We start from the raw sequence: 13272 nt of genomic DNA, 5'->3' as shown, positions 1-13272 counted from the left end.
CCCCCACTTCCTACCTACTAGCCTCATCCTGCCTCCTTGACCTGTTCGTCTTCCCTCCCACCTACCTGCCCCTCCCTCCTCACTGACCAACTCCCATCCTACCTCCCCACCTACACTTACCTTTACTGGCTTCATCCCCGCCTCCTTGACCTGTCTGTTTTCTTTCCACCTAGCTGCTCCTCTATCCACCTTCTATCATCGCCTCCCCCTCTCTCCCTACTTATTTCAGAGACCCCTTCCCCTCCCCCATTTCTGAAGAAGGGTCCAGACCCGAAATGTCAGCTTTCCTGCTCCTCTGATGCTGCCTGGCCTGCTGTGTTCATCCAGCTCTACACCTTGTTATCTCAGACTCCAGCATCGGCAGTTCCTACTATCTCAAAGATTCACAAGAGTAGTTTCAGACATGAGAAAGTTCAGTTATAAAGTTAGACTGAAGAAACTGGGATTGTTCTCCTTTGGTGAGGAGAGCTGAGAAGAGTTTTGTTAGAGGTGTTAAAAATTCTGAGGTTTGGTTGCATCAACTGATGAGCAACTGTTTCGATTGGTGGAATAATCATGAACTGGGGGACATCGATTTAAAGTGACTGGTGAAAGAAGCAATGGTGACATGAGGAAAAAAGTGCCTTTATACGATGAGTGGATTGCAATGCCTGAAAGTGTGATGCAGACAGATTCAACTGTGGCTTTCAAAAGCTAATTGGATATTATCTTAAAAGGGCAAAATTTGCAAGCATTTGGGGTAAATACAGAGGAATGTCACAAAGATGAATATCTCTTGCAGACAACTGGCATGCACAAACGGGCTGAATGGTCTCTTGTTATGCTACAGCACTTTTATGTAGAAGCAGTGACTGCAAATAAACCCAGATATTTCTTCTGTGAGAGAGAGTGGTTTATTTGATTGGTGTCCCTGCCACTGAACTCACAATCTGCTTTCGATAGTACTAACACATTGTGGCTATAGGATATACTGCAGCAACTCATTCAGCTTACTTTTAAAGCATTTTTCAGTCCCACCATTTTGAAGTCTGAGAAAGACAAGAGGAGCGTTGCCACAGCAATATTAACACCTCCACCTAAGATTTTCCCTTTATTCACTTTTGGGTGAAAATTGTGGAGGACACCACCTAACTACATCTTGGGTAAGGTGTCTCCCAAGGAAGAGTTACCACCACCTTCCTAGTCCAGTTAAGGACAGGCTACCCATTTAGCCTCACTTGTGTGTCTAAAACCTGAGAAGAAGTACATAAGAATTATGCATATTAACAGTTTAAGTACATCAGCAATTCTATACCTGGAAGAATTTACGCAGCGAACCACCTATAGAATTCATGACCTTGAATGTCTGCAAGGTTTTTTCTGGAAATAATCTTCCATTAATTAAGAAAGAAAAGGTGTCCAGTTGAACTGTTCTGAACCTTTCCACCCAGGAGAGCCAAAATAATTATCTAGATTCAGCACGAAGATTGTCTAAAAGTTAGAATTTGTAAAAATGATGGGTTATTAAATTTAGCTGTCAACTCTAACCTGAATCAAGGTATAAAGACTAATAGTCACGTTGTACGTTGCTATAGAACATTTTAACATACAAGCTTGGCATGTTATCGTCTGAACTAGTTTAAGAATTCTTAGGATCTTGTGCACCAAAAAGATTTGGAACATTCCACATCCTGATATAACCTTCCTCTGCCCTATTAAAATACAGAAATTAATAAAACACATGAAGAAATAAGGCTGTCAAATATTACTTATCTGCACAAATAATAAAGAAAATCATATCATATTATGTCTTCTGTGGTTGGCCAGATTTGACTGGGATCTATGGAGAGGTGTCAAACATTGATCTGGCTCTGAATGATATATGCTAAACTGTGGTTAACATTAACATATGACTACTTTAAGGTAGAAGGTGGCTGAGATGTTGCAACTCTAGAGAATGGGCTCCATCCAGAAAAGTCCGATTTGTAACCTAGTTTCCTGATAGATTATAATTATCAAGAAAGACTGAATGAACTGGACATTTTTCTCTCAAAAAGAGAGGGCTGAGTGGCTATTCAACTCAGGCCTTTAAAACAATGAAGGAGTCTGATTAGATTGAAGAGATGTTTCTATCTATAGTGGTGTCCAAAACTACTTTGATAAGGGATAAGATAATCTCCTTAAATCCAGCAATAATTCAGGAGACACGTTTTTTACCTTGGTACCTATTAGAATAGGCAGAACTTGCTACCTTATGGAGTACTTGAGACAAATAGCAAGATCCATTTAAGGAGAGGGTAGGTAGCTACTTGAAGCTGAAAGGATCACAAACATATGCTGACAGGGTTAGAGGTAATAGACCAGAAAGAGGTTCTTGTGGACCAAAAATACCACCATTGACCAGTAGGGCCTGTGTCTTTGCTACAAGTTCTGTGCAATCTATATAACTCACCAGAAATTCCTGTTAGGTATTCTCTGCGTGGGTGATTTCAAGGAAGCCAATTTTTAAGAGGGAATGAACACCACTTGACAGTGAGCAAATACCTTCCAGGAACATTTAATATCTTGCTTGGTCGGTCAACCACACCAAAATTTTGGTGAACTTTGCACAATCACAGTTTAGATCATTCTTTCTTCACAAAATACCAGGATACACAGAAGACAGTCAACAAAGCAGAGGATCTACAGAAAGGGTGGGGGGGGGGGGGGGTTGGGGGGGGTAGGTACAGGATGCCTTTAAGTTGCAGCCCATAAAGATGTAGAAATTGCTCTTGATGAGAATTTAAATTAATTGCAAGAGATCTCCCTGCACAATTTGGTCCTTTATTAATATACAGGAAAAATTCTACTTGGTAATTTCATTTATATTTAGCTACTAATTTAGTCAGAAATCTTGTTCACTTTTTGTGCAATTGTGCTTTTTAGTGCTGTAGCATGATCAGTTTTTTGACTGCTGCCGAAGTCAGTAAATAAATGAAAAAGTATTGACTTGGTCATGGTGCTGACATCCACTTCAACACTGGGCCATAGTTAACAGTAACTTACTCTTTTACTGTCTGTTCTTATAAAGCAAATAACTAGTTTTGCCCAAAATATTATAGCTTCAATGGGACACAAAAATCGAACCTGGCACCTATAATGCTCCACTCCAACACCAATTGGCCTTTCAATTGACTACAACACTAACATTGAAATTTCTGTCTGAAGTTACTTTAAAATATTCTGCTCCCTGCTTCAAACTCTCACTCTATTGCTTCTTTATTTTTAGAACAATAAAGCTTGTAGCATTTTTTTGTTTTTGGTCAAATGGGTGACTGACACAAATAAGTACACATCGCCATGTGGCAGGAGTTTCAGAAGCAAGCACATGAGAAACCCATAACTTCAGCTTTGCTGCTCTCCTGGTAAAGGATATACAACATAGTCCCACATAGATATACTCCACTCAGCCAGGGGCACAGTGCTTTGCCACACAAGCAAAGCACTAAATGGCACAGTGCATGCTTAGAATCAAGGTGAGCAGAGGATGCTATTTGATTCTTACTGCATAACTTTTGCTATTTATCTGGCTAGGGCCACCTACCCTTTGACACTATCTGAAGCCAACTGGAGTGAATCTCATTAATTCCCCAATTCACATAAGTCTTCCTTAGTTTTGAAGAGTATATCACAATAACCTATTCAATAGTGCTTTGGGGTATTGTAGTCCTGTCTAATTCAAGTTTTTTTTACAAATTGCTTCATGGAATGTAGGCACTGCTGGCAAGTCCCATTCTTAACTGCCCTCAAACAAAGCAACCTGCTATGCCATTTTCAGTGGGTAATTAACTTTGCTGTGGGTCTGGAGTCACATGTAGGCAGGCTCAGGTAAGGATGACAGATTACCTTCCCTAAAGGGCATGAGTGAACCAGGTGGGTTTTTACAAAAATCAATGATAGTTGCCTTAGTCATGATCACTAAATCCCAGCTTTATGTGTCAGATTTTTATAATATAAATCAAAATTCTACCTTGATGTGATTTAAATCCATGATCCTACAGCATTAGTTTGGGTCTTTGGATAAATAATTACCACCACACCATCATCTCCCCTGTATTGATCACAGATTTTGTCAAACAAGGTTAACTTGTTTTTGAGCTTCCAAAGCATTTGTTGCTAAGGAATTGAAGTATACGGTTAAAGAATTCTTACTCCAGTTATGCAGGACATTACTGACCTGAGTACTCTGTGCAGTTTTGATCTTCTTAAGGAAGGGCATACTTGTTCTAGATGGTACCTTAGAAAGCTCGTTAGATTGGATGCTAGGATGAGGAGATTGGCCTATGAATTTTTTCATTCATTCACAGGATGGGGGCATCATTGGCTAGGTCAGCATTTAATGCCCATCCCTAATTGTCCGGTGGGCAGTTAAAAGTCAATCACATTGTTGTGGGTCTTGGAGTTACATGTAGTGCAGTCCAGGTAAGAGTGGAAGTTTCCTTCCCTAAAGGACATTAATTGAATAAACTAGGCCTATATGCCCTGGATTTTAGTAGAAAAGGAGGTGATCTAATTGAATTACAGATAATTCTTAGAAGACTTGAATACTTACTGAAAGTTTCCACTGTCTGGGACACTAGAATAAAGGTCAAGAGTAAGGAACCAGCCATTAAGGACTCGGAAATGTATTTGCTCAAAAGGGTTGTGAGGTTTTGGAATTCTCTACCTGGAAAATTGTGGATGCCAAGGCATTGAGTTTATTCAAGTCAGAGATCAATAGACTCTGGGTACTAATGTGACAGAGAGACCTAGCAATGATCTTTAAACCTTTATTTTCTAACCCATCCTATTATAGCTATTGAGTCCATTGCTTCTATACAGGGTACAGTTGGTTAATGGGCATGGAAGTGCCTTAGCTTGGCATAGGGGTCATGAGGGTGCATGTTAGTGTGGATGAAGGGAAATAGCTTGGCAAAAGGTCTTTCTCATATAGACAAAGGTTCACAACACCTCCTGAGGTGCCATGAACCACAACTCTTTGAAAGCCTGGCCGGTCTCCATGAAAGTTGTGGAGGAGTAGGTCATGCCTTCTGTTATGGAGCTGAGTTTAAGAGTGCTGGGTGCAGGCTTACAACCTGAACTCTCACTCTTAAAAGTCCCTGGTGCCAATCGGAAGGCCCAGAAATGGGGCCAGGAATTCTGGAATTGGGACCTACTTGCCATTTTTAAAGGTCTTCAGTCATCTTTACTTGGTGAAAATCCAGGCTCCAGTCTCTGCCATACAGTAGCATTAAGTATTGAATTGTAATAGACCTTGACATGCGAAAAATCTTTTAACTTCCCTTTTGGTTCATCTCATGTTGATCCCAAGTCTCTTGTTACCAATTCATCAACCAGTGTGGGAACAATCTTTCACTGTTTGACATGTGATATTACAACAGCGTCTGCATTAAATAGATAGTAAAACTGATAATTGTACACAGTTAGAATCTAAATGATGTGAGCTTGGAAACTTGCACATAGTCACTTTGCTATCCTATTCTTCACGCAAGATTGTAAATGATTGAAAATATGTAGAAATTTCCTTCATCAATCAGCTATCAATCATCTTCCTTTTGTAAGCTTCGCTGAGCAAGTAATTGAGTCTCTAAACTGAGAAATAAGCTATTTTAGCCCTGAATCTGTCACATAAGCCTCAATATCAATGATCTGTATATATGTCTGTTAACCAGTGTACAAGATAGAAACAGCATAAGCAGTGAATGTAACAGTTCAAAGCGCTTTTTCCAATAAAACTTTCATTCATTACCTACTTCTCATGCAATTCTGGTAGCATTTGAAATATGCTCCGATAAGTCTTCCCAAGAGCTTTGCCTCCAGCAGCCCCTCTACCAAGAACTGATCTGCGATGTCCAAAACAGAACTAAATATCTCATTCACAAATTACTTCAGGCCTACAGAGCACGATTCTCTGTCATCTTCATCACATTTCACACATACAGAACTGATAACAGATTAATCTACACTACAAATATTTCATCAGCCTCTCTGGCTAGGGCACCTTGCATTAGTTAACCTCAGGGATAGCAGTTTAGAATAAAAAAGAGAGAAATGTATTTAGACTTTCTGGAAAACATTTGATACATAGGGGGAACAGAAATAATTTCTCAGACTTTTGTATAAGGAAAAACAGGTAAAGCAAGTGCTACTTAAATTCAGAGCTCAGGTTATTTACACTCCTTTATTCAATCATTGTATCACTACATGCCTGACATACGGTCAATAGTGTAATTTAATACTCATCAAAATAAACCAGCTGCCCTGGAACACCTTGGAATTTCATTACCCGACGTTCAATGTAGTCCTTACCAGAAAGGACACATTTTGAAATACCAATTCAGACCCAAGTTTTTTTAGTATTTTATGATTATCAAATGCCATTAACACAGCATTCTGATTGTTCTGAGAATTCAAAACGTGAAATTGAAAACTAAATTCGATAGCTCCTGAAAATGGCCACAGCCTTCACAATGTGAGATTCGTCCACATCCATGGATTGCAACATAAACAGTGTGTCCACGTCATGCCTCTCTTTTCCGCGATGTCAGTGTCCAGCCATCCATTGATCAGCTGGTCCATGACCAGGGATATCAATATTGTGAATGGCCAACACCAGTTAAAGCTGGGCTGCACCTCCAGAAAGCAAGGGTCCATTGAGGTTGGAGTAATTGCTGAAAGTCATGCAAGAAGTGAATCTGAGCTGTGAGACTTTGAAGAATATCACAGTGTAGAAAGAGTGGGCTCAAAGGGTTTCGAATGCTGTGTTGAATGAGTTGATGGAGGAGGTGCAATAGAGGAGAGATGTCCTGTATCCGTAGGGAATCAGGGGCCTTTCAGACATGTACTTAAAATCCAGTGGAAACAAATAGCTGTGGGGGTCATGGCCAGGAGTCGACTCCTGGGTACAGTGCCAGAGGAAGTTAACAACCTCATGTGAGTGGTCTAAGTCAGTGAATGCAACTTCAAATGTAATACCCTATTACCTGTTTGTCTAACTTCAGACACTGTTTAATTCAACATCCCAAGCACTCACTCAGCGCTAACAATCTTAAGCAATCTAACCATCACATACTCAGCAACAATCTGCTCACTGGTGTTCATTTTGGGATCCTCCAGGGTAACTTAGCTCTATATCTCATTACAATCTTGGTCTAAACACGGCACAAAAGAGCTTAATTTCAGAGATGAGCTGAGAAGGACTACATTTGGTAACAAGATAGCTTTTGACAGTGTGGCCAGAGCAAAAACTGGAGTGAATGGGAATCAAGGAAAAAAAATCTCCCCTTGTTGGAGTCATGCCAAACAGAAAGGAAGATGGATGTTATGGCAGTTGGAGGTTAATCATGTTAGTCCCTGGACATGGAACTAATAGTTCCTCAGGGTAGTGTCCTGTTTCATCAATAACACTCTCTTCATTATAAGGGGAGAAGTGGGGATGTTTGCTGATTATTACACAATGTTCAGTATAATTTGCAACCCCTCAGATACTAAAGCAGCAAGTGGGCATGCAGGAAAATCTGGATTTTTCAGGCTTGCGCTCACAACTGGCAAGTAAGACTCACACCACACCAGGGCCAGGCAATGACTATCTCCAATAAGGGAAAATCTAACCATCACCCATTCAGTTGCGTTACCATCACTGAATTTTTCACTATCAACACCTTGGGGATTATCATCGATCAGAATCTTAACTTGACCAGCCATATACTGTGGCTATGAGAGCAGGTCAGAGGCTCAGAATTCTGTGGCAGAATTGAGGTAGACCCCTTAACTAATACATAGTGATGTTCCTTTCTGTGACCTCCCATGCCTTTCAACCACACCTCATTTCTTATTTGCAATTGTCCTTTTGATCAATCTTCATCCACCATCAAAAATTGGGCTCCCCGTTCACAGACACACAGATGGAAATAGCTTCTGAGGCATGTCCCAAACAGATGCTTCAGATTTCTCAGTCATGATATGATGAGCCCCACGCATAGCAATAAGAAGTGTTCACCCCTGAGATAAAGTAAATTTTCACTGCACAAATATTTGAAATCCATCGATGGACTTGATGCTCTCATCAGAATCTCTTGCTCTGCAGATCAGTAGACTATCTAACATTCTTCCTGGGCTGTATAGCTAGTAACAGATGTTTTGGCCAGCATTTCATTGCAAGTAGATTAAAAAAAAATAGTTGCTGCAAGCTCACAAGATGAAAGGGAAAGATTGAAGAATTTGAGTAGATGGAATGCCATTTTTTGAGGAATACTCAACAAAAGTCAGAGCAGAGAAATAATTTATCAGACGGTCTGCCACTACATCACCTACATGTCTTGACGTGGCTTCCACTGCATTTCCTGCCAAGTCTGAGAGGCAAGCCTTGAAAAATTGTTACTGATTTGTTTCAGGGATTGTGTGGAAATTCAGATCCAAATTATATGCACAAAAATAAATGAATCTATAGACTACACTGTATCACATTAGTGTTTGGGAAAATAATGGAATCCATCTTAAAGGAGGAAGCAGAAAAATGTCTAGAAGCCAAGGATGCAATGTTGAAAGGTAAGCATGGATTTCAAAAGGGATAGCCTTCGTTGGCCAACCTCACCGAACTTGGAACAGAGAATGTAGACAAAGTATTGTTATAGATATTATGCAGTCAAATTGCCAAAGAGCCTTCAAAAACCTGCCCGTTAATCAAATAATCAATAAGGATGCAGCAGAGTTGGGGCAGCTAGGGGAATAACCAGCTTGCAGGCTGTGAAACAGAAAGCAGAGAGTGGAAATAAAGAGTTTCAGAAGATCTCCAGTGACAGCCCACTCGGAACACTGTTCACAATTTATATTCATCATTTAGACTCTGGAATCAAGAACACAACTTTCGAATTTGCAGATCAAGTTGGAATTGGTCAATAGTGAAGAGGACTGCAACAAATTGCAAGATGTTTGTAAATTTTCAGAATTTGCATTTAATTAGCACAGATACATCTGAGGTATTACATTTTGGTAAGGAAAAATAAAGTGGCTCCCATGTGTACCATCTACAAAATACATATAAGCAGTTTTCAAGGCTTTTTTTAAAGCATCTCCCAAACCTGCAATCACAGGCACTTAGGAGAGAATGGGCAGCAGATTGCATGATAATGGCTTCTTCAAGTCACCCATCATTCTGAATTGGACACCGGTCACTATTCCTTCATCATTGCTTGGTCAGTGCTTCAGAACTTTAAGTAATTGATTGCTGGATTACCTTCACTATAAAGACTCTGTCAGACCAAGTCGCAAATTCACTGTCGACTCTTCATGGACAGTTGATGATGGGCAGTTGAAGCCAGTCTTAACAGAAATGCCCAATTTCTTGGGAATGAATTAAAAAGTCAAGCTTAGAACTTGAATGCCCATTTTCTGCTGCTGGCATTCCAAATATGGTGAAATAATCGCTGAGCTCATTAAAGCATTCCTTTGGGAACTGTTTAGATTGGACAATTTTATTCTCATCAAGTTAGAATGAGCCTGGATCCCCAGAGAAAATAAATAATGTGTATTCCAGCTGTGAATTAGTTTACAGTTAAAATAATGCAAAGGGTCCATTCTGCAAAAAAGATTCATGGAATCAAGAGTTCTGAAGGGATCTATGCTTCTTAAACCAGTGCCACTATTTATCTGCATGTACAAACCAGCTCTTTCAGGGAAAGAAAACACAAACAATGAAGATTAAAAGCAGGCTTTGAAATCGTAGCTTGAAGTGCACACTTATACTTGTGATATCTGTGGGCAATGTACAATGAAGTAAGTCAATTTTCTCAAACTAGTTCTCTGTGGAATAAGATTTTCCTTTAAAGCTTAGGGGCTTACCTGATGAAAAACTCAACCCCCTACTCATCACTTTGCCTGGACCAAAAGCAATGGAGGTCACAGCCCTCCAATGACAATCAATCAATTAGTTTCTTTTGTGAATTCAAAAGCGTTTCTTTTGAATCAGTGTAAGATTGTAATCCTGTTATATGTTGCCATTTTTCACCCTAAATATTGGATGTAGATATCTGTCAGGTTGGTGGCTACTTCCCATTAAGATTCAAATTTGCACAAGAAAATATATAGCCACATACTAAGTTTGTTTATTTCGGGATTATGCATTTCTGTTTAACAGAATACTTATCAGTCAATGCCTTCTGTGAATTGTCAGAGCAGATAACTACTGAATTTATCAACAATATTTCAGAAAAATTCCCTATTCTTAACTTTTTGGTCAGGTATCTGAGCTATTATTTCACCCTGGCTCTGTTTGTGCGCACTTTTGTTTCTGTGGACAGAATCTTTCAGTCTTAGATGAAGTGGAGAGACAGGAAGGAAGGAAGGTAGAAGGGTGAATTTAATTAGGAGGGTGTCCAAAATTCAGATTCAAGTTGATGGGAATGTGTTTTATGAAAAGGTGAATTGACCTTCCTGGCTGTAGCTATCAGGAAACTCATCTGCATGCGTCAGCAATAAAAACAGAAGGTTCTGGAGAAACTCTGGCAGCATCTGTAGAGAGAGAAGTAGAGTTGATGGCTGAATGTTACCAGAAATCAACTCGCGACGCCTATCAAATTTCCTCAACCTATCGCCTCAAACTTGTCCCATTAACTAGATATTATGCCTCAATGCAGCTGCTCCCATTTGATGCCAGCTCAATTCTCCCAATTGCCATTAGCTAGAAGTCTCTCTTGCAGACATTCTTGTAGCACCGTCATGGTGACCTGTTGGTTCCATGCCAAGAGCAAGCTTTCCTAGAGCAAGTATTTGGGGTCACAACCATCATTCATTTGGCTCATATGAGTGAATGGAGATGCTACAGACTCAAGAGCAAATGTGCTGGGTAGCCCTGCCATGGCGTATTTCCACATTTGATGCTCTGTCCTGCATGCAGATGCCCAATAATTATCTCTGAGAGTGGAGGTGGAAGCTGTTCAGCTGGTTTTCTTGGCTTACATAAGCTTCCCATACTCTACTCCCAGATAGAAGGGTGCTGAGAACAAAAGTGTGGTAGACATAAGGCTCTGTATTTCTGGTTGGGTTGCTGTTGGTACATATTTGGCTTCCGAACTTTGACATGGACCACTATGGCCTTGGCAATCCTAGTACTGATTTTGACCTCAAGGATTAGGTTGCTGGCACTCGTGATTCCAAAATATAGGAAAGTGTATTACCGAAAGTGTACAGCATGGAAATAACTATGCTAAAGAGAGTTGATACCGTGCCACAATCGGCTTTAATCTGTTGGTGATCTCGAAAGCCTCTGATGAGGCACTCTTGCAGCTGACAAAACTGCATGTTTTCATTCAAGTCAAATCAACATAGGGTGGAGAATGGAACTGCATATATCATTGGTGTTGTGAACTGCTTTGCACACCCTTTGAATTGAACAGTTATTACATTTTTTTGAAGGAAGGGCTCTAAATAGCTTCCTTTGCTGAGAGGGTGATTTTGAATTGTCTTTGACCAGATTTTGGCCTCAAAACAAAAGATAATCACTGAAGCAGAATGATTGATCGCCTCTGAGAATGTGTGGAGATACTCAGACACGAGTGGAATGTTGGTGCCCACAACACCCATGGCCAGGTGTGCGTGCTTCATAAAAGACTGGAGCTGGTGAAAGATTATATGGTCAATTCTTTATTCTCATTGCTGCTAAAATCATAAGCAATCTGAAAGTACAAACTCCATGTGGAATCTGTTAATGCACCTGCTAACATGTCAGCCTTGACTCAGAGGTGGCAATTTCAACTCTGAGCCACCTGGTTGTAGATTCAAGTCCCATTGGACCTTCTTCAATGCAATGAAGAAGTACTGTCTTTCAGATATAATGTTAAATTGAGCCCCTATTTGGACTCTCAGGTGGGCATAATAAGTCATCTGGCACTATCCAAGGAACGGTACATTCTGCATCCTAGGCAATATTTGTCATTAAAACAGACAATTTGCTCAGGGTCATAGATAAGGTTAATAGCAAAGGTCTTTCACCTAGGGTAAGGGAGTTCAAAACTAGAGGGTGTATTTTTTATGGTGAGGGGGAAAGATTTAAAAGGGACCTGAGGGGCAATTTTTTCCACACAGAGAGTATATGGAGTGAACTGCCAGAGGAAGTGGTAGAGGCTGGTACAGTCACAACTTCTAAAAGATATTTTTTTGGACAGGTACATGATTAGGAAAGGTTTGGAGAAATATGGGCCAAATGAAGGCCAATGGGACTAGCTAAGTTTGGGAAATTGGGAAACCTGTTCGGCATGGACAAGTTGGACTGAAGATTCTATTTCCATGCTGCATGTCTCTATGACTCTATGCTGTTTGTGACAGCTTGCTTATGTGGAAAGTTGGGACCTGTGTTTTCATGTATTACAACAGTGACTATACTCCAGAAGCATATCATTGGTTATGCCCTGCAAGATCCTAGGTTCATGATGGTGCTGCATATTCTTCCTTCCCATTGCTGAGCAATGTGAATGTGAAACCAGCCATTTTTTAAAATACTGCTCGATGCTTCTGAGAGCTGCTGTGGAGTGAGATTACTATGCAACATATGCAGAAGTTAAAATAATCATTAGGGAGATGAAGTGGGATCCATTCGTTATGTTCGTTTCTCAAGAATTCAACATAAATGAATTTGAATCATTTCTCTATTGGATAAAGCCTGTCAATTATTATTGAAAGGTTTCATCTTGGCTAGTAGTGCCAGTGACAGACAACTTCAGAAGTCTTCAATGACTTCAATGACAATTAGGGCATCCTAAATAAAATGAAGGGGTCTCCATGCTGAGATGGTGTCCGAACAATGAATCACAACATGGGGCCATGTGCTTGGTAATTTAGAAAGCTGAGCAAGTGTACTATATAGGTATAAAACATTTAAAAAAGAAAACACTTTTCTGTTATAATTAAGGTGAGTCCATGCCATATATATTGGTATGTGTTTATAACATTTCTTGGGCATTGAATGGGCACAGCATAAAGAGGCATAGAGTCATAGAGATCTACAGCATGGAAACAGACCCTTCACTCCAATTGTCCATGCCAACCAAATATCCTCGATAAATCTAGTCCCATTTGCCAGCATTTGGCCCACATCCCTCTAAACCTTCCTATCCATGTCCCCATCCAGATGCCTTTTAAATATTGTAATTGTACTCACCTCCACCACTTCGTCTGGCAGCTCATTCCATATACACACAACCCTCTGTGTGAAAAAGTTACCCCATAGGTCCCTTTTATATCTTTCCCCTCTCACCTTAA

General features: G+C 40.2%; 1 protein-coding gene across 2 annotated transcripts in view; it reads right to left on the bottom strand.

Moving 5' to 3' along the window:
* Positions 1-13272, bottom strand: part of lmo3 (LIM domain only 3) — a 201475-nt gene that overhangs the window by 117388 nt on the left and 70815 nt on the right. Inside the window, exon 1 of one of the 2 annotated variants that reach the window (XM_048610237.1) lies at positions 5772-5834. The exons of the other annotated variant lie outside the window; for it this stretch is intronic. Within the exon in view, the coding sequence (XP_048466194.1) occupies positions 5772-5778 (7 nt within the window). The 5' untranslated portion in view covers positions 5779-5834. Of the gene's footprint in view, positions 1-5771; positions 5835-13272 lie in introns of those variants that run through there. 2 annotated transcript variants of the gene reach the window in all.

The sequence above is a fragment of the Rhincodon typus genome, chromosome 22, assembly GCF_021869965.1.
Source record: "Rhincodon typus isolate 14 chromosome 22, sRhiTyp1.1, whole genome shotgun sequence".
NCBI lineage: Eukaryota > Metazoa > Chordata > Chondrichthyes > Orectolobiformes > Rhincodontidae > Rhincodon > Rhincodon typus.
This window is presented reverse-complemented; position numbering and strand designations above follow the sequence as displayed.